This window comes from Chenopodium quinoa, unplaced genomic scaffold, assembly GCF_001683475.1.
Source record: "Chenopodium quinoa cultivar QQ74 unplaced genomic scaffold, ASM168347v1, whole genome shotgun sequence".
NCBI classification, from domain to species: domain Eukaryota; kingdom Viridiplantae; phylum Streptophyta; class Magnoliopsida; order Caryophyllales; family Amaranthaceae; genus Chenopodium; species Chenopodium quinoa.
Window position 1 is genome coordinate 520,170 of NW_018743593.1, and position 21,500 is coordinate 541,669.

General features: G+C 35.8%; 1 protein-coding gene across 3 annotated transcripts; it reads left to right on the plus strand.

Annotated features, from left to right (window-relative positions):
* The first annotated feature begins 448 nt into the window (after positions 1 to 448).
* LOC110682749 (3beta-hydroxysteroid-dehydrogenase/decarboxylase-like) lies at positions 449 to 18,836 on the plus strand. Of its 3 annotated transcripts, XM_021859072.1 has the most exons (13): positions 449 to 579; positions 811 to 1,061; positions 1,195 to 1,284; positions 1,403 to 1,536; positions 2,650 to 2,820; positions 5,330 to 5,455; positions 7,165 to 7,244; positions 9,289 to 9,487; positions 9,756 to 9,861; positions 13,824 to 13,998; positions 15,471 to 15,627; positions 18,045 to 18,111; positions 18,198 to 18,836. In XM_021859072.1, the coding sequence occupies exons 2-13, from the start codon at positions 830 to 832 to the stop codon at positions 18,323 to 18,325; spliced, it is 1,665 nt and encodes a 554-aa protein (XP_021714764.1). In that variant the 5' UTR covers positions 449 to 579; positions 811 to 829; the 3' UTR covers positions 18,326 to 18,836. The 3 variants fall into 3 exon arrangements, with proteins under 3 accessions (XP_021714764.1, XP_021714765.1, XP_021714766.1); XM_021859073.1 differs by lacking the exons at positions 18,045 to 18,111; positions 18,198 to 18,836 and having other exon boundaries at positions 13,824 to 14,007; positions 15,471 to 15,539; XM_021859074.1 differs by lacking the exons at positions 13,824 to 13,998; positions 15,471 to 15,627; positions 18,045 to 18,111; positions 18,198 to 18,836 and adding an exon at positions 12,733 to 13,147.
* Positions 18,837 to 21,500: the final 2,664 nt, after the last annotated feature.

Below are 21,500 nucleotides of genomic sequence, written 5' to 3' on the forward strand. Positions count from 1 at the left end.
TTTTCTCTTTCTCTTAAAAAAAAGGGTTCGATCGAACACACCCATGGTTCGACCGAACCAACCTATGATATTTAATGAGATCAAACGGTTGAGATTGAAGGTCGAAGATGATGTTCGACGATAGCCATTGACGAATTTTTTTTTTTATTTTTTTTATTTTTTTATAACAAATTACTACTCCCTCCGTTTTTTAATACTTGCTCCATTTTTCCATGCGCAGAGTTTTAGGAGAAATTGGAGAAAGTAGTAAAATATGGAGGTAGTGAGGTTGGTGGAAGACTAAAAAATTGTAAGAAATCAAAAGTAGTGAAAAGAATTGAAGGAGAGAGAATATAAAATTAATATTGTTGGGTCTACTTGGTGAGAGAAATTAATAAAATATTGTAAAACTTTCCAAAAAAAAGGAAATGGAGCAAGTATTTAAAAACGGCCGGAAAAGGAAAGTGCTGCAAGTATTTAAAAACGGAGGGAGTATTGGAGTTTTTCACGTGTATGCTGCGTCGTGCGTCCCACAATCTCTCTCCTCCATTGAAGTGTACTCTCAATTTTCCTCTCTCCTCCATTGAATCAACTTCCGAGGTATGATCTTTGTTTTCAATCAAGCGCATACCAATTTCACAATCTAGTGTTAATCCTTAATTTAATTTTCAGTTTAGAGATCTTCTATGTTAGATCATTGAACTATTAGTTATAATTACTATAAGATTATAATGTTGCGAATAAATTGTTGTAATTTTCACCAAATTTGTATCTTAACATTGTAAATTATTGAGTTGTTTGCATAATATTGATGCAATTGGGGGTTTGTAGTTGTAGTTGAATTTCACTGATGACAAGTCAAGAGAGATGGTGTGTGGTTACCGGAGGAAGAGGGTTTGCAGCCCGGCATTTAGTCGAAATGCTGATTCGATACGAAATGTTCTGTGTTCGAATAGCCGATTTGGGTCACTCTATTAAGCTTGATGCTTATGAGGAGGAGGGAACCCTTGGCAAGGCTTTGTCGTCCGGTCGTGCTCAGTATGTATCTGCTGATCTCAGAGATAAGGGTCAAGTGCTTAAGGGTAGCTTTGCTTGCCTTTTCTTTTTATTTGTACACTTTGACATCACTTTTGTTAGGTTGCTCGATTCGGAATCACAGTCAATTTTTAGGATGTATAGGATAGCTAATATTAGACATTGTTTATTGTATTGCAGCCTGTCATGGAGCTGATGTTGTCTTTCATATGGCGGCTCCGGATTCTTCTATTAACAATTATAATCTTCATTACTCTGTCAATGTTGAAGGTGAACTTTATAAATGCATATGCAAGTATTTGCATTGGAATTCATAGCTGCATACTTGTCAGAGTATCGCTAATACCAATTAGAATTAACACTATGCTTACCATTATTCCTGTGCCAGGAACAAGAAATGTGATTGAGGCATGTGTTGAGATGCAAGTAAAGAGATTGATTTATACTAGCTCTGCCAGTGTTGTCTTTGATGGGGTACGCGGGGTTATTAATGCAGACGAGTCTTTATCCTACCCAGTCAAGGTATCAATCTCATCATTCTACTCTCTGTATATACTTTCTATGAATCGGGAATTTTAGTTTGTCATTTATCAAAAATAATTTTTTTCTACTAGAATGTATTAATGCTAATTCATGTGATATATCCTTTGCCAAAATAGGTAATGTTTGATAGTTATTGGGGACTTAGTGGGGGTAGATAGTTATCAGGAGGTTACTTTGAGAATTTAAGGTTTTGGAGCAACCTGATATTCTTTTCCTAATATGATCCTTCCTATGATGCTCGACTTTACGACTCATATAACAATGTTGGTCTTATATCCACCCTATAGAATTCTCTCTTTACCTTTAAGTTGTACTAAAGTCACACAATAACGACAACATTCCATTTGTTCTCTCCATCTGAGCCACTCAGACCTATTCATGTGACTCACATTTTGGTCAATATCTCCATTCCTCTGTACAATCCAACCCAATTACATGAAAAAATCATTTATGGAAACTCCTTACCACCCAATGTTATTGCATCCTCCCTTAAATCAGTACTATCTTTTATCGTGGGGTGTGGAGATGGGATGGGAAGAGGCACTTTTAACTATATATTAATAGATTTACTAAACTTTATAACCAGAGTTGTGCATTGTTAACATGAGATTCTAAGGGGAAAAGAAAACTTGGTATCCTTTTTTGAGATAGAATGAGGTCACTTGTTCTATCTATCTCTCGTCAGACTACTCTTTTTCTTTTTTTTTTTTTTTTTTTTTGTGGGGGGTGGGTGGGGGGGGGGGAAGGAGCATTTTTTAAATGTACTATACTATTTTTAGCTCTGTTGTTGAAGTATGCTACTCATATCGTGCTGACTTCCATCTCGAATCTTGATTAGGTCACAACAATTTTGAAGCAAGCAGCTTCCACTTTTAAGTTATTTTTATTAATGTTTCCAATGTGATGATAGTATTGATGGGTGGTATTAAACAATACTGTTACCTCTGTTGTTGAAATATGCTAGTCATATTGCTCGGCTAGCTTGATCCTTAATAGGTCACTTACAGCAACTTTGATGCAACCATCTTCCTCTGCAAGTTATTGACTTTTTTTACTTTATTTTATTATAACTCTTATCTTTTGTTCTTTTAGCATAATGATTCTTATTCAGCCACCAAAGCTGAAGGAGAGGCATTGGTCTTGAAGGCAAATGGTGAAAAGGGGCTTCTCACTTGCTCCTTGCGTCCAAGTGGTATCTTTGGCCCTGGTGACAAGCTACTAGTTCCATCTTTAGTTGATGCTGCAAGGGCTGGGAAGTCTAAGGTATAGATCCTTATACTTAGTCCTTATAATACTTTATGTAGAGAGTTTTATAGCCAAAAGTGAAAGTGCCATAGATATGTGAATTGAAATACTTTTGCATACATAGACAGATAGATGCACAGGATGTACAGACATGCTGGCTGACTTATATTGCATGATATAGAGTTTTTGAGTTCCTGTAGGTTGTTTTTTCTTTTTCTGTATAAGTTGAACCTTATATTGGTTTCAATGGTTTAAGATTGGCTGGTCATGTGCTGTGTGATTCTAGATATTAATATTGTAATTATGTTATTGGTAATTCCAACATTGAAAGTGTGAAACTCCAAAAAAAAAAATATATAATAATATAAAAAAAGAAAGAAAGAAAAGCCAAGCAAATTATCTGTGATTACACCCATTAGTTGTGGAAAATTACCATTGTGATTGTGAACCCATCTGGTCCCTGAGACTTATCCCCCTTCATAGCAAACACTGTCCTCCTTAAAAAGGCTCTCCAGCCAAACACTTAGGTCTTAGGGGTTGTTTGGTTGAAGTTCTTGGAATGGGTTGGAATGGATTCCGAATCCAATCCATGGTTTTATTTGTTTAGTGGCTATTTAAAGTATGGAATCTCATATCTGGGGGATTCTAACTCCACCCCATTCCTTGGGAATCTCATACCCACCTCCCCCCTAAGGATTCATTATCCATACTATTACTTAAGTATGATATTCCATTCCATGATTAAACCAAATAACTTTAGATTGGTATGGGATATAGAATCCATACCACCCAAGTATGAGAATGTATATCAATCCATTCCAGCTTAGTGAACCAAACGACCCCTTACTTGAGACGAATGGGGTCTCACTCTAACATCTGAAATTTAAACCCACTCTGTTGTGAATAAAGTCTTTTAGAACCGTGTGTTCTCTCTGATTATAGCATCTACATCGCTGAATACCTCTGCATCATCTCTCTCTATCTGCTTGGAAAAACCATCTCTTCCCTTTCTCACTGCTTTGTAGAAAAAGCTGGAACAGAGATCCTGCTCCTCAACTCACTAGAGTAGTGCTGGTTAATTCTGCTGATTTACATTTTCCTTGTTCTATTTTGACGGGCTTTAAAAGAAGTGCTCTTTCACTCTGCGGAGCTGTCGAGTGAGGATTAGGCGATGGAAGTTCCAGATGTACCCAGGTAAAATCAGCAGTAATCTCTCGACTGTAAGGAGAGGATAGAAAGTTCCATGTCTGAGAAGGAAAGGATATCTTGGCAAGAAGATATCAAAGGGGAAAGGAAAAGGGGAGTTCCAAACGAAGGACCCAATCTCATCTTTCATTCTCCAATATGAGGCAAAGGCATAGTTGTCCTTATCATCTATTGAGTTATAACTTTGTTTCATGCGTATTTTCTGGTTAAATTTTTTCAGAAACAAAAATAAAATATGTTTGAGGCGTATAGATGTTCATATTTTTTCTGCAAAGCCCATCTCCCTCACTTGATCCTGCCCTTTCATTAATATTTTTATATATAGGAATATGTGCTTATCAAATTTGAAATTGATGTAATGTTTTCGAGGTTTATATCCTACTCTAGTGTGTATTGGAACAAGTTTTGCTTCTGGTAACTGTCATAGCCTCGTTGGTGCCTCATCACTGCTCTATTGGAGTCTTGCAACATGATCTTGAACTTACTGGAAAGTTATAATTCTTAGTACCTCAATTTGCTACTCAGTACTCCGTACTTTGTAAAGAGTAGAGAAGTTAGATGTATGTTAACTAATATCAGTTTAAACTTTTTATTCAGGAAATTTAAGAGTGTCAATCGTGCATATCAACTTCAATAATATACATTTATGTTTGATGTTGCAATAGAGAGCTAATTATGGATATTATGTCTTGATTTGACACACATGCTACAAAAATGCATTTGGCAAAACTACAAATTGACCTTAAAATTTGCATTTATCATTGGCTTTAGAATTTACACAAACAGTTCAGCTCAAGACTAATTTCCATTGGAGTAAAGGATCAATTCTTATCTATACACTTGGGCCAAAATGATGCATGTACCTAAAGTGTGTAATAAAATTGTATCTCTAGGACTCATTGATGAAAAGTATGCTATGTGGCATTTCTTTTCCCTTGTGCATAACTAGTTTTTTGTGAAGAAAGGAGTATAAACTATAATGAACTTAAGAGTTGAAATGGAACTAAGTACTTCCCCCATTCGATGCTAATTACTACATGTAGGGGAGGCGCTTATATTTAAGGAATCCATGTGAATAGGAGATAGATATAAAAAGTTGATGTTTAGCAATTGATAATCTGAAGTTTCCAAAGTAGAAAATGCAGCAATTAATTTAGAAAAGAGGAAGTAATTAGACTAGTCAATATGCTCCTTTGATTTTTTGTATTCCACCCTTTTATCCCCTTTCCCCCTCTCTTTTTGCTGTGATCCCCCCTTGTGTTTTCTTTTATGAAGCAACTAGCCACTATTGACATTTTTTTTGTATATGGAACATAAACAGTTTATCATAGGAGATGGAAATAATATGTATGATTTCACCTACGTTGAAAATGTTGCTCATTCCCATATATGTGCTGAACGAGCTCTAGCATCTAAAGGGACAGTTGCAGAAAAAGCTTCAGGGCAGGTATTTTTCCATTATTCTTTGCTTCCACAATTTCACCCATATGCTACTCAATACTAGAGTAGAGAATGCCCAAAGAAAAAAAGAAATTATTCCCTTTGTTCTATAATTCATTACATCTTCCAATTCGGGATGCCCTACAATTTCTTAACCTTTGTTTAGTAACTTTCCTGCCTGTTTGTTTTTTTTTTTTTTTTTTTTTTTTTTTTTTTTTTTTTTTTTTTTCCTTCAAAGTTGTGCTTCACACCCTCCCACCCACTTTTTATATTTATATTTTAAATTCTGATCTACTTTTTCACTCTCCATAATTTCCATGCAATATAAATGCAAACTTAATTATGGGACAAAGGAAGTATTTATTAATTAAATTCCAACTAGGGATGGCAATGGATTTGGACCCGACCCGGATCCGTGGATCCAGATCCATTTTTCACGGATCTGGGTCTTCAAATTTTGGACCCGACGAATCCGGGTCCTGTTGACAAAAACGGATCTGGATCTGGGTTTGGGCCCTAGACCCGGATCCAGATCCGTGGACCCGTTTTTTTTATTTTTCCTATTAAAAAAAACTAAAATTGTTTGTTTCTAAATTAAAAATGTTGATAATGTTAGTAATGATAAACATTAACCCTTTCAAGAGATGTATTTTGGATGCTCATATTATATACATCATCGTTGTTTTTTCACTAGCTCATATGTAACATCGTATTTTTTTTGTTGTTTATAATTTTAATTCAAAATATGAGTGTATAAGTTGGTTAATTTGGGGTTGAACTTAATAACCAACAACGTAAGTTTGAAATAAATTTTTTTGACCCGAACATTACATTTATTGCAAAAAATTAGGCAAAATATATTGGACCCGTTTTGGACCCGGATCCGGGTCTTCATTTTCTAGACCCGACGAATCCGGGTCGAATTTGGATCCTATATACAAAAACGGATTTGGATCCGGGTCCATCCAGACCCGGTCCAGATCCGACTCGTTGCCATCCCTAATTCCAACCATGGACTTCAAGCAGTTTTGACAAATCTTAACATAACTAGCTTTCTGCCAGTGCAAATGCACGAGTTGTTCACGAAAATTGCATTGAGAGATAAATGAGGAAATACCAATAAATAATTATGAGTGATATGTAACTGAAAACATAATTGAACTATTAAAGAAATAAAAATTTTGGGACTTTAATTCAAAATGAGGCTTAATAGAAAGAAGGTGGAGGGACTTAAATTAAAGAGAGAAAACAAAAAGAATGAATTGAAGAGGGGAGATGAAGATGAAGTGTTTAATGAAAGTGTTAAGAAAAATAGTGTAATAAAAAATTAAAAATGTAAGATGACATGTGACACATTGGGTTGAAAAAGAAGATAGGGAAGTGTAATAGAATGATGACATATGTCTTTTTTGGTTTGAGTTTTTAAATACTAAGTATAGATTTCTTTCACAAAATCCAATTCCTTTTTTACTTTTATCAGACAGTCCCATGCTTCTTGTAATGGGTTTGCAATCAAGTGTACAAATGGTTTGTACCTTAAGGAGTATATGGCTATTCCATTGACCAAGGAGTAATTTTTTTAGTTATTCTGGCCTTAATTATTGAAACCCTTTTAGTGATCCTTATATATTTTTTTTCTTTTTTTATTTAAAATTTTTTGAAACCATTTTAGTCATCCTTAATTCAAAAAGGTTTAGTGTTATCATTGATTTGCAGGCATATTTCATTACAAATATGGAGCCAATCAAATTTTGGGAATTCATGTCACTCATACTTGAGGGTCTAGGTTATGAAAGGTATTTCTCTTCCCTTAGTTTTGTTTTCTTTTTCTTTTATTACTCTGTAATTTTCCCCCTTCCTTTACACATTCCACTATAGCTTCTGGAGTCAGTCCAATGTAGGAGGATTGGGATTTTTGGAAAGTTTACCTCCATCTTAAGCAACATGGTGTATGCAGTATATTACAAAGAATTGGCTGGGAGTGAAAGTTTTTTATTTTGTTTGGGTAATGAGTATGATGATATGTATGTAAAATTCGCTGTAAAGGCCGAAAGGTCTTTTTACTAGTTAATGTTTGGAGGGAAACAATAATCCTTTAAAAAGCTGTCTGGGACTCTCGAAATACGTTTAATATGAAAGTGTGTTCTCATCTCTCCCCCTCTTCCCTCGAAAAAATAGGTCAGTTATATTTTCTTTAAGTTCTTATTATACCCTGAATCAGACTTTGACATTACTGCGAGTCTGCGACCCCATTTGCACAAAACTTTTGGATCTGTTGGAAATCTACATTGATAAGAATTGAGACAACTTATATTTTAAAGCAAAGCATTGCTCCTGTTGGAGAGTGAAAATGTTAGACTTTTAGCCGTTTTAGGCTATGTTCAGTTCACCTGATGTGACTGATTTGGATCTGAATTTTTGATATGCTATGATGATCCTATCTAATTTCCAAATTGACTAAACTTTGACCTTATCTGTACACTTATCCTTAAGAGAAACAATTATCAATTGATACGTCGTTAATCAATCAATCAATTGATTGATTGATCAATTAATATGTTGTTAGAATTATATTAATGTGTACTTCTGAATTTTTTTTATACATTAAAGATATTTAGTGACAAGTATACGCGAAAATAAAAAAATGTTTTAATGTGATATGATATGATTGTCTATTTGATCTAATTATTTCTGATAAAAGTAATAAGCTAAACTGAACATAGTCTTAGAGTGCATGGATGAGCTGCATCAGTAAAGAGGTGGATGGGGGTGGAGATGATTAGGCAGAAAATAACATGAGAACTTGAGGAAAGTAGAAGCTTTCAAAAGGCAGAGTTTTTTGTTTTTGTTTTTGTTTTTTTTTTGTTTTTTTTTTTTTTTTTTTTTTTTTTGTTTGTTTGTTTGTTTGTTTGTTTGTTTGTTTGCTCTTGACTGCTTATTCTTGTGACAACTGACAAGAAAACTTGCAGAATTGCTTACGCTCCCTCTATCCGCCTAAGATTTCCCAAGTAACTAAGTTGGACGTCCCACTGACTTTTCCCCATTCCCTTTATGGTGTGTATATACTCACAATCCATGTGCTTTAATTAATACATCACATGCTTACACATTAACCAACTCTGTAGATAGTTAAATGGGGGATTATGGGGTAAACTTATTGTGACGGAGGGGGTACGTTTTGTACCAGAAAGACATAAATGAATTTTTTTATTTATTTATTTTATTTTTGAAGTAGGCATTTTCCAAATTCATGCTTTTCCCTATTTTCTTATTTCTGGCATTTTTCTCTTTTTTCCTCCACGTTCTGCCTTTTTCCTCAGCCTCATAAATGATTTGTAATGTAACTCTAGCTATACCCCATGTGTCTGGTTCATTACTTTTATTTTGCTCTTTTGGGATTTAACTGATTTGTAATGTAACTCTAGCTATACCCCATGTGTCTGGTTCATTACTTTTATTTTGCTCTTTTGGGATTTAGTGAAAAACCTTGCAAACACACTAGTTCTCTGGTTAATGCCTTGGTATTTGGTAATAGTGTATCACTATGGATCAAAAGTTTGTAGAATCCATATGCTTTGTTTGTTTATTTTTTTAGTTGTGTTTAATTTAGTGGAGTCGTCTTCCTTTTGGCTATTGCGAGAAGTTTGATTGTTGCATTAAGGGAGTTGACTTTTTGCATTTTGCACACCACTTTTTTTGAAGCATGTTATAAAAAATTGGTCTTTTAAATTCTTTACATTTCTGACATCATAATGAAAATTTTGTAGTGATTTTGACTTCTGGATTTGTACATTTCTCACTTCATAACCCTCTTTCTTGTTTTATTTTATGTTTTCTCAGGCCAAGAATAAAGATTCCTGCATTTATTATGATGCCTATTGCGCATTTGGTGGAGCTTATTTACAAATTATTGGCCCCTTATGGTATGAAAGTTCCACAGTTGACACCTTCAAGAATCAGGCTCCTTTCTTGCAACAGAACATTTAATAGCTCGAAAGCCAAAGATCGACTTGGCTACACACCGATTGTATCACTTCAGGTTCCAATTTTTTAAATAGTTACATGTACTCTCTGGCTCTTATGTGATCTGTTTCCAATAGATGCATTGGTTTCTATGGGGATGTTTTCAACCTTGGAATTATTCTCTCTATAATACTTTGTGATAAGCTACTGATTTCATGAAATATAAATCATACTTTTTCTCTTTTGTGTGTCATGCAGTCTTGGGAATGGTTTTAAGATTGGTAGTTGAGGCTTTTAAAATTTTTGTCTGACACATTGGTGTATTTTCTGGGTTTTGATCACAGGAGGGTCTTGAGAGAACAATTGAGTCCTACTCGCACTTGAGAGCAGAACATCAGCCTAAAAGAGATGGACCATCTAAAGTGCATAGATATCTTGGAGGTGGAAGAGGTAGTTGTTAGTTCCTCTATTGTTCTTATATGCTACCTTCTGTGTTTATGTGCATCTGCTATCAACTTTGAGTATTGATTTTATACAAACACCTTGTTTGAAAGTTTGCACTTGAAATTGTCAAGGAGATGGATATGAAAACCCGAACCCTAAAATTGTAATAAACAATAAAAATACTATAACATGAAAAAGTGAAAGTGTAATTTTTGATATGTATTTAAACTTAGCAGATGATTATTAGGTGCTGGTATAGAAAAGAATTCAAATAGCTTGACTGGTGGCACAAAAATACCTTTGCCTCTTAGGCTAGATAAACCATCAGCAACTTACAAACCTGTAGTTAAATTAATGGACTGTACCTTGAGTAGTTCTACCTTCTACCTTGAGTAGTTCAGTTAGGATGATAATTGATAAGAGTCTGGTAAAAAATGAACAGTCTTGAATAAGAATTGCAAATGAAATTTTGGTACTGAAATGAACTTTTTGAGTCAGGGCTTTCGTTCCGAGAAAAAAAAAAAAAAGAAAAAAAAAAGAAAAAATGGAATCTAAAAATCCAACCTTTGCGAGGTCTGACAAAAAAAATCCAACCTTTAATTAATCTCACAAAAATCCAACCTTTGCACCCCACCTTCTTCCACAGATCCATTACCTGTTGATGACCGATTTTTGTAAGTTATGTGCCACATGTCAGTCATTAATTGGTCAATTATTTTTTTAATTATTAAAAAACAAAAAAAAAAAAATTAAAAGAAAAAAAAAGCAGAAAAAAAAAACCCAACACCAGCCACCCACCCACCTCCCCCACCCCCTGGAAACTTCCCCCTACCCCCACCCCCAACCAACACCAGCCACCTCCCCCAGCCCTCGCACCACCCCAGCCACCTCCCCCACTCCCCCACTCCCCGGAAACTTCCCCCCACCCCCAACCAGCCCCACCATCGGGGTCGTCGGATTCCGATGATCTCCCCCCACCCCTTGCCGCAACCTCCCCAACCACCAAAACCCCCTACGATCTAAACTCTAACCACCACACCAAACACCCTATTCGACCCTCCCAACCCAGCCCGACCCCTCCCCGAACCCTCCCCACTGCCGCCCTGACCCTCCCCGATCCGTTTCCACCCCTCCCCACCCTAAACCCGACCCAAATTAGCCCCCTTCCACCCAAATCCAACAACCCCCGGTTTTGTGGGTCGAGTTTCGTGGGTGGCTGGGGTTCTGGGGTGGTTGGGGTTTAGCTGTTTAGGGTGGTTGGTGTTAGGGTTGGGTTCTGGGGTGGTCGGCCGTTTAGGGTGGTTGGTGTTAGGGTGGCGAATTGGTGGTGGTGCCTTGGTGGGTTGTTGGAGAGAGGAGAGAGAAAGAGGAGTGAGAAGGGAAATTAAAGAGAATTAAAAAAAAAAAAATTTTTTTTTACCTGTTTAATAGGTTAAAGGTCAAATGGATTTTTAGGAGAAGGTGGGGTGCAAAGGTTGGATTTTTGTGAGATTAATTAAAGATTGGATTTTTTTTGTCAGACCTCGCAAAGGTTGGATTTTTAGATTCCATTTTTCCAAAAAAAAAGAAAATAGAAATCAAGAAAGAGAAAAGAAAGAAAAATAAAGAAACTACTCAAATTACCCTTTGGTGTTTGGTTAGTACACAGAAACACAAAGAAAACCCATCTTACTTGGCCATTCCTCTCTCCTCCACTCAATTCCCCAAAATCAGATTTCTTTCCAGTTTCACTAGCAGATCAAAAGCCATGTTCAACCTTAGATCTAGGTCAACTTGACAAAAATAATAGGAAATGAGAGAGATTTAGGAGGGCAAAAAAGAAGGAAATTGAAGGGATTTAGGAGGGCAAAAAAGTTAATAATGGTTTTCTTTAGTAATAGTTATAGATGGGTTTTGGACTTGATGGTTGGGCTTGTTGGTAAGCATTGGTATTGGTAGTGGTGGGGCTAAGGTTTTATAGAAGGATGGTGGTGTTTGGGATTGTGATGATGCAGTTGAGAATCTAATTTGGCGGATGGGGTAGGTATCAGGTTGAATTTCTGGTGGGTTAATGGTTGGCAGAGTAATGGTGGGTTCTTCATGGCAGCTTGGCATGCAGTTGGGTATGTGATGTAGAGATGGGAAGATGGAAATGATGTAATCCTCAAATCCCAAGTAAGAAGCGGGACTTGATGTAGAGGTTTATGGGGATTCCAAAAGGGAAAGCGGGGATAGAAAATTCAAAAATATCCAACCGATCACAAAGGGATTTTAAGAATATGAATTGCCTTTCCCTTTTGTGATTCCCCTCAATCAAACAGCCCCCTAATCTTCTGTGAGAAATTACAAAACTTTGCTTTTGCTTTATTCAATATATGCTAATTTTTTATGTTACCTCCTCTAAATCTTTAGTAATTAAATATTGCAAATAAATTATGTATCTCTCCCCTTTTATCATGGTAGCAAGTATGGAGGCACGTAGTATAAATGATCTTTTTCAAAATTTTCTTTTTAAATACGTGTATGAAAATGCATAAACTAGATGCATGATGACCATCTATATTTGATTACATTTGTTGTATGCTGTTCACTCCCTCCCAAATCTTTGGTCCCTTCTGTTTAAAACTAAGGAAATGTTAGAGTGAGGTGACCAATTAGTTCATAGAAATTAAAAAGGAAGGGAGGGCGAGGTTTGAGTTCTGAAGTTTTCTACATTACTAGTCACGACTAAAGAAAACCATGAAGTAGAGATAGAACATTGAAGATGAAAAAGCAAGTCTTGTTTTTGAAGACTTGCTGAATAAAGGGACACTGATAAGAATTTGAACCCCATTGCACCTTGGTATGTGTTCTTTCGATTCTACACTCATCTCCGTAATCAATTTATTGTTTCAAAAGGTACTCAAGAAGAGAAGGGGCTTTTGCATGAGAATTTCGTGATGGAGAAAGCTAAAGAGACTTAAAGAGGACATTGAGGAGGATGAAGATGAAGACGAAGATGGAGGGTTTTTTCCGGTTGAAGGGGAGATGGGGGGTGGGGTTGGGGGAGAATCAATATGTTCATTTGGTTTTTAAATTGAGGTGAAATTGGCCTATGTAACATAAGGTCCATTATTTAATGCCCCTGTTACTTGATTTACCCAAGGGGTGTACATTGTTTTTTTTTTCCCTTTTCTTTCCCAATGCCATAAGGCTTTAATGGCCACTCAAATGTGAAAAAACATATTGCCTTGTTTAAGTTTGCTTTATATCTTGGCAGTGTTAGAGTCTGCACTATCAGTATTTATGATGTTTAATAAACCTTCTTTGTATATTTAGCCTATTTGTGCTTATATAATCATCGTTGACCATCAGAAGTGAAATATGCTTAGCCTAGTTTATGATGGTGAAATATTTATCTTCAAATATTCTTACCCTTTTCATTGCACCATCAGTTTAGTGTGTGAGTTCTTATGTTCTTATAAGTAATTTGTTAACACTTGTAAATGCTGATTTTTTATTCAGGCAGAAATACCAAAGAAAGGGGAAAGTCATATATACATGTCAGATATTTTTCGTGTATTGTTCAATATCACAAGGCCTATCTGTTTAATATCAATCAATATTTCACAAGAATAGCCATGTAGTTGGCTTTCAAGATCAAATATATAGGTCTCAGTTACTAGCCAATGGTAATTACTAATTCCACTGAAGAAGATAGAATCAGTATAAGTAATCTTATTTCCTGGTGGTCACCTTTTTATTATTATTATTATCATTATTTTTTTACTCAGTCGATGATGTATAAGAAATAATAGGAGAAGCATTCCTATTCAATTTTGTCTTAAAGACCTTGGGTGTATCTCTGCATTTGTAATTTTATGTACTGGTATTTTTTTTATGAAATTATACTCTGATATTCATACTTTTCTGAATCTTTTATTTGACGTTCAACTGTCTTGTTTGCAATATATCATTTTTAACTGTCAACATATTGGTACCTCCTGCAGTTGCTGATATACTCTTATGGAAGGACAAAAAGCAAAGCCTAGCCACCCTGCTTATTTTCCTTGCGTTTTACTACAACTTCGTTGCATCTGGATATACCATTGTTACAACAGTTTTCAAGCTCATATTGCTGGCATCAGTGTTCCTCTACATTCATGCCAATTTGCCTGAAAGAATGTATGATTGGTTTGTTCCCTCTATCTTTAATCCATCCTTCCTCCTAGTTTCCCAGTTTCCCTTCTTCCCCTAACCCGTTTAAAGTTAGGGAAAATGTTAAAGGAAGCCTACTGTTTCTATTTTGGGAGAAATCTGGTTTCCACATCCAAGGATGGGATATAAGTTTGGACAATTTAGATTGGAATTTCCTTTGGCTCTAATCCATATTGACGTAGTTTGGATTTTGGATTGATTCCAATTATGGAACAAGTCCAAAACCATTTTTTATTTAATAATATTTTTAGTTCTGGTGATGCTCTTCTAGTTATTTCTTTCCCATAATATTTATTTAATTATTTATTTATTTATTTTGCTAATTTCTTATTTCAGCTGAAAACATATCAGTGGAAGCAATTTAGTTACATGAGTGCATACGAAATGTTACATGAGTTATGGACTTGTAAACATGTGTATGCTTAAATCTCTGGCATACTTCATATTGTGCTTAGATTTTTATTTTGTTTAATTCTTATTTTTTGGCTTATACCGTTTATTCGGACAAATTTAGTATATCCTAACCCAAAGTTCATGTTATTATAATCGATCCTAAACCTGAATTAAAAAAGAGAGTTCAAATTAGTTTATTGCTAATATGGTATTGGACTTTAGATTTAGTGTGAATAACTTGCACACGTATTTATGGGTAAAGAAATCCCTTGTAGAGCAGTTGGGAAGCAAAACATGACCAATTCGCTGTTTTTAGAAAATTAGAAGTAATAAAAATTCTTGACTCACTCTTTCGGCCATTTATGAAAAGACAAAATCATTTGTGATGTGCTGCTCCATCTTACAGTGCAGCTCCCAGCAAAGCTCTTTCATCATGTTGTTTACATTTGAATCCGTTGCAACATCTGCAGACTACTGAGACACTGTTTGGTAGCCCAAGAATTTAGGCTATGCTGCTTTAAGATGCATTGTGTTCAACTCTATTTTAGTCAATTTTATATTCTGTTACTTTCCTTCAAGGTTGCCTATTGGACTAAGTCAAGAACAACAAAGCCATGCCCAGCCCACCCCTAACCCTTCGCCCCCTAATATGTTGATTAACAAATATTTTTTTGACGATGATAGGATGATTTTATTAGAAGGATACAAAAGTAGATGAGGGATCAAGTTGTGGGTGATTTGGTCGGATAGAAAAACAAAAAATTCCTTGGCTGGGAATCTTCAATGGATACTCTATGTAAGCTAGTGGTGTGTTTAGCGAAATATGGTTTCATTCTCATTGGGCTTTCCCAAACGTGTCCTCTTCTGATGTTTTGCGAGACTGGAGTTATTTATATCTTGTGTTTTGTTTGTTGGTGGAATCTAGTCCCCTGCTTTTGCATCTCCACTTCTATTGGTTGCGTTTAATTTTTTTTCTAGATAAAAAGTACATAGATCAGTTGAAGATCATTTCGTTTGAATTCTAATGGGAAGATTCTTTTGTGCAGATTTGGATGTACTGTTGAGAAAGTTCCTGTATCTGCTTTCCACTGCTCTGAGGAGAAATCACGTAGAGCTGCTCTTTCAGTTGTTTCTCAGTGGAATACTGCAGTTGGTGTCTTAAAATCGCTTTGCAGGGGCAATGATTGGATGTTGTTTCTTAAGGTAATATTTGTATGTGCCTGTAGCCCAAATTTACACTTTTTGCTGGAAGTGGAGGCATCATTTGTTGTCTTTTTGGTAAAATTTATTTTAGTATATGCTATAGTTGGTATAATTTTAATTAGGGGATAGCTGGATAGGGATCAATTGTGACACTTATCTAAGTTTAGAACTTATGTTCAGACACGTATGTGAAATTGCAACAAATAACTTTTTGGGTCAGGCACGTATGTGAAATTGCAACAAATAACTGTTTCAGAGTATTAATAACATAAGAATTGGGGTAGGGTATGTGGATTCGGTAAATATATTTACAACTATAATCTAGTCTTGGAGAGAGACAATGTGGCTCAATTGATGCTGGTATTATTATAACAGTCATGTCTGATAGCCATGGCAAATCAGTATCAGCTATATAAAGAGCCCAATACTCACCTACAAGTAACTCTAGAGAGAGTTACAGTTGCTGGGTAGAAGTTTGAAAATGGATAGTAAAGATGATAAAAAAGAGAACATCTTGGGTATAATCTTTGAAAAACAGTAGGAAAATGTAGAACATCTCCCTTTTAATGCATATGCATATCTGGGTATAATACTTTGTAGATCTTCTTCCTTCATCATGTGAGGTTATTCTTTCTAACCAAGCATTTGGCACGTTGCTAATTGTAGGATTTACCATGTAGTTTTGACTTTTTAGAGATGAGGTTGCATTACAATTTAATGTTTGCAAAATGCATTGTCCCAGAGCGCTGGGGTATTTATGTCACTAATGCAACAATGAAATTGAAAAGGGAAGAAAAAGACAAGATTTCCTTTCATTTAATGAAATGAAAAAAGCAGTCTTCTTTACATAAGACGAAGCAAGACAAAATTGCCACGGTCTAAAAGATATTTTAGAGGCTCATAAAGGTCCATTTACGGGAGGGTCCCAATTGGGAGAAAAAACCCCACAACACCTTGGGGTTATGCTGCCCTAAGGGGTAAACCAAATACCTACTACAGGCCAAGCAGCTAAGAAGAAGTGTAAAGAACAAGAGTTGTTGAAACTAGCATATTGAAAGATCAATCAACCGAAATAACCATGAGCAGCTACGATAGTGTTGCCAGATCATGACAAATGTAGCCAGATTAAAAGACAGCCTGGGTGATGGATATTATTCCCCCACCTTGGTCTCATCTCTTGATTTAGCAATTGAATTTTTAGATCTATTTATCTGGTATAGAAAGTATTGACAGCCCAACCTAACCCTGACAAGTAACAAGTTCCACACTCATCTTGAAATCCTTTTATGGAAATAGGGGGTTAAAAGTCTCTCTTTTTTATTTTATCTTTTTTCAGTGTATTTTCCAATATTTTTTTCTCCTTGAGATCAAAAAGCTAAGTGGTCATTGGTAGGAGTTGATGCAGATTATAATAAGAAATTGCGTGAATGGCGGTAGCTTACAAATGGAGGTCTGACATGTTAATGAATTATTAATGTACTAGAAATGAGATAAGTGGAGAGAAGTGGGTAAATTAGAAATGACAAAGGCAGGTATAATGGGGATCCAAGATAGAGGATAGGGGTTAGAAATGGTAAAAGTAGTCAAAATACTGCCATAATATGGGTACTAGCTATACCGTTTTACGTGAACTGGTGCTGACTGACAAAAGATGTTAGGAATTCAAGCATCAAGATTTTTGAAATTATAGTATATACCAAGATATGTGGGTGCACTTAGTGACTAGGCCAAATTCTTAGAATAGGTTATATATTCAACTATTATGTTTGGTCTATCTTACTATAAGCATGCCAAGGGAGTCATTTCTGATGGTGTATATGAAATTATGAATATGTAACAGAGTCGATTTCCTGTTCTAATTGATCTACCAATCTACCCTGTGTTTGCAATCTGTAAGAAATCTTACAGGCTTTTGTGAAAGTCTTGGCATCCTATGCTAGTGTTCTCCATTTGTTGTTTCTATTGAACTCCTTGATTCCCCGCAGTTGCCGTAAGCTTCAACGTATTTACTAGCACTTTCACTGTATCATAATAATGGGCCATGTACCAGCACACGTTTTCAGCTGTGTGTATTAAAATGATAATAGATAAATAATACTAATCTGAAGATAATTCTACAGGCTCCTTGTGACATTTAAGGTTGATACATTTCTTCAATAAATTATTCTTTATAGTTGGAGAAAATTATGGCTAAAATTTACTGTAGCTACTGAAAGTATGGTGTTTTACACCCTTGATCTCAGTCTAGGTGATTGCTGCTAATGTAGATCGTTTAATTGCAATCAATTGAAGCCAATGTTAAAACCATATTTATAGAAATCGTCAAAGCTTCTTTGAGCTCTTTTGCTGCTTTATTCAATTTGAAGCTCAGATTGTATGAATGTTAACCATTTTAATCGTTGTTATAAATGAAACAGGTTATATTGATGCTTCTGATTGTCAGTCTGTTGGGATTTATATCTTTTCAGCGGTTATATTTGGTTGGTAAGCTACCGATCAAATTCCCACTTTATAGTGTTTTATATGTTGCTCTTGTCGAGCTAACCTGCAGTTATGCTTTGGCATTGTAGGAATGCTAGTGATCTTTGTAGCGTTCTACATCTATGATAAGAAAGAAGAAGAAATTGATCACCTAATATCAAGGGTTACCAAATATGGTAGCAAGTTGAAATCCTACACGAAGAAAAAAGATCTATAAGTCTTTACCACCGGTTGCTGGTTGGTGGTGTGCTCATTCTCTTCACATGTGACTCGCTTCGGGTCAGAGATGCCATAAATCATGAAGGGCTTGGCTTGGGCTGTTCCTTTTCCTTTATTTTACAGTACTCACTTTGGCGCAGGTAAAGGAACTATTCTATCCCAATGTTACAACCCTAGACATGTACAGCTTTTTGGTTCGTGTTTCGGAGCTTGTAGGATGATAGTAACCATGGGCTTTGAAACAGTTTTCCATATTACTGGTTCTTAAAAGCCTGGTGAAACTTAGGATCTATGTGTTAGGGACGGGGAGAGTCTTGTGCTTAGTTGTGATGTAACTTTTCAAATTTAATGCACTTTGGCAGCATTCGTCTCCTAGATAAAAATTGAGTTGTTTTTGACAATTGAAGATTTGTTAATTCCTCCATTTATGGGATTAAGGCTTTGATTGATTGATTAATTGATTGTCGAATGTATTTTCCAACTTGTAGTTATAAATATATTCGACCCAATTCTTGTAAGTTTTGGTGCATTTTATCTATTAAAGTGCAGTGTTTACCTAGAACAGGCAAAAGTAAATTGCTTTGAAAGACAGGACTGTAGAATTTAGATATATGCTTCTTCCCATTCATATTAATTGACGCGTAAATTTAAATAGTGTTTTACTTACCATTAACTTTAACCCAAACAACAACGGAATCCTGCTACCTTAATACGAGCTCCTCCCACAAACGCATCCACCGAAAATCAATTTAGCAGCTCGAGCTCTTAACGATAACGCACAGTAATTTGTAATTTCAGTTATTGGATTGATTGACTTGGCATGTGACGAAAGCTCTAGGGTTTATTGTTGAGGGTTCCATTTTTTCAACTATTGGTTCTAATTACAAACTTATGAGCTTAATTTGATAATTGAATTGCTTTTTCTCTCTCAAATTATGTGATTTTAATAATTGAATCAAATTTGAATCGGTGTTAATAATACAAACTGAAAAAGTAAGCATGATGATGGTAAGTTATATTGAACTTCCTTTACAACTCCGCGAAGATTTTGATACTTTTGGTCGAGTTTGTACCCGATGGAGAACTGCAATGAAACAAACTGCAAGATATGCAGCATCGCGTAATACCCCACGTTTGTTTCTTCCGGGCTTCCATTCCTTGAAGGCCCGTGCTGGCTCGCTCTATAACCGCTCGGTTAAGGATGTGGATTTCCCGAGTTTAGGCAATATGGTGGACAATAAGCACAAACAGCACTTGGGTACTTCCCTTGGGTGGCTTATTTTCGTAGACGGTTTTGTTGGTAGTAAAGTTATTTCTTTAGTGCACCCGCATTATGGGGTAAGAATTAGAATTCCTTCCCTTCCAAAAAATATGGTAATGCTGTGAAGAAGTTTTATATCATGAAGCACTTGTCGCTCTCTCAGCGTGTCCTGTCTCAACCACATCGCATCACACCCTTGCCGTCGTTCTAAACAAGTGGTGTCCTGAGTTGAACATCGTGTGCTTTTGGAATAGCAGGGATAGGGAGTGGGGGTTGATTACGACACTTCCTTACTCTATCGATCTGATTTATAGTATCACATTTTTAAAGGGTGAATTCTATATTGTGGATTACGAGTTTAGTAAAATGATTGCGGTGAGTGAGTTTGGAGACGTAATTCGGCTTGTGAGACTTAGAGGTGGCATCAGAATTTAGGCCTCTTCGTTTCAAGATATACTATGTGGAATCAGCTGGGGTGTTGTTGCAAGTAGTTACGAGTATGATCATTATTGGATTAACCGTTCATTATTAACAAAGCCATCAGCCTTCAAAGTATTTGAGGTAAATGTTGATAATGGACTGACTAAGAAGGTGAATAATCTTGGGAACAAATCCCTTTTCTTGAGTGATTTGTCTTCCTTTTCCATTGAGGCATCTCCTTGTTGTAAGCCTAATTGCATCTACTTTGTTGAAGAAGATGATAACATGGGGGACGTCGTTATCTGTGATTAAAGCCTTAATCCTCACAAGTATTTGTTAAGAGATTGGAAGTGTACTTTTTGGGTTGAGGCACCTTCAATCATAACTACCCCCTATGTTCCTTTAAGCAGTGGTCAAAATTCTGATTATTACATATATCAAAACTATATCATATGTTTATAATCTTTAATCATATGTAAAAACAAAGTGTACGCTATTGAAGGAGTGGAGTCTTAGGGAGTACAATGTCGGTGCTGCAAACAAGATCATATGTTCACGAACTACGCTTAGCGTGCTTGGTTTTGCTTATTTATTTTACTCTATCTATAAAACATGTGTAGCCGTATTTTATTTAGTTACAATTCGCAGTGTAATTTTTTGACAGTGTTTTCAATTTCATAATAAAACTTATGGTTTGAAAATTGAAATATTCTTCCACATCTTCATACATACAACAACTTGATTTCACTAAACACTCATAAAAAGTCATCTTGTTGTATATATTAAGAAACGGAGTAAGTATGAAGCTTAGAACTTGTTCCGTGTTCTGATCTGATATTTAGAATTTTAGAACTTGTTCTAATCTACTGTAGAACTTGTTCATGATGTAGGTGTTGTTTGTGGGCTGATGCAGGTTGACGTCCATGACATGCCTTTTTCACTTACACTGGCTCCTAGCTCTCTTGCAGGTACAGGTTAATCTAGAATCCATGATGTTTGCAGTAGGTGAGATCTCAGCGCAATGGGGGTCTCTTGGGTGACTCAAATGGGCAATTTCGGCTTGTTTCTGGATCTTGAAGGCATGCCCTCGAGCAAGGGCGGATCTTTGTTAGGGCGGGTAACGGCCTAAAAGCCTCTATTCTACTCCCTCCGTTTTTTTTATATGCATCACTTGGTGATGCGCGGAGTTTTAGAAGGCTAATATAATATTGTGTGGATGAATAATTTATTATAGTATAAGTAAGATGGAGACCATGAAAGAGAAAGAATGTGAGGGAGAGTAGATATTTTTATTACATAAGTGGGGACCATGAAAGAGAGAATGTGAGGGAGAGTAGATATTTTTATTACATAAGTGGGGACTATAGAGGAGAGAGAAATGATAAAATAATTTAAGTGGGGTTTAAAGTAACAGAGAGAAATGATAAAATATAGTATAAAGTTTCCAAATAAGGAAGTGATGCATTTAAAAAAAAACACCCATAAAAGGAAA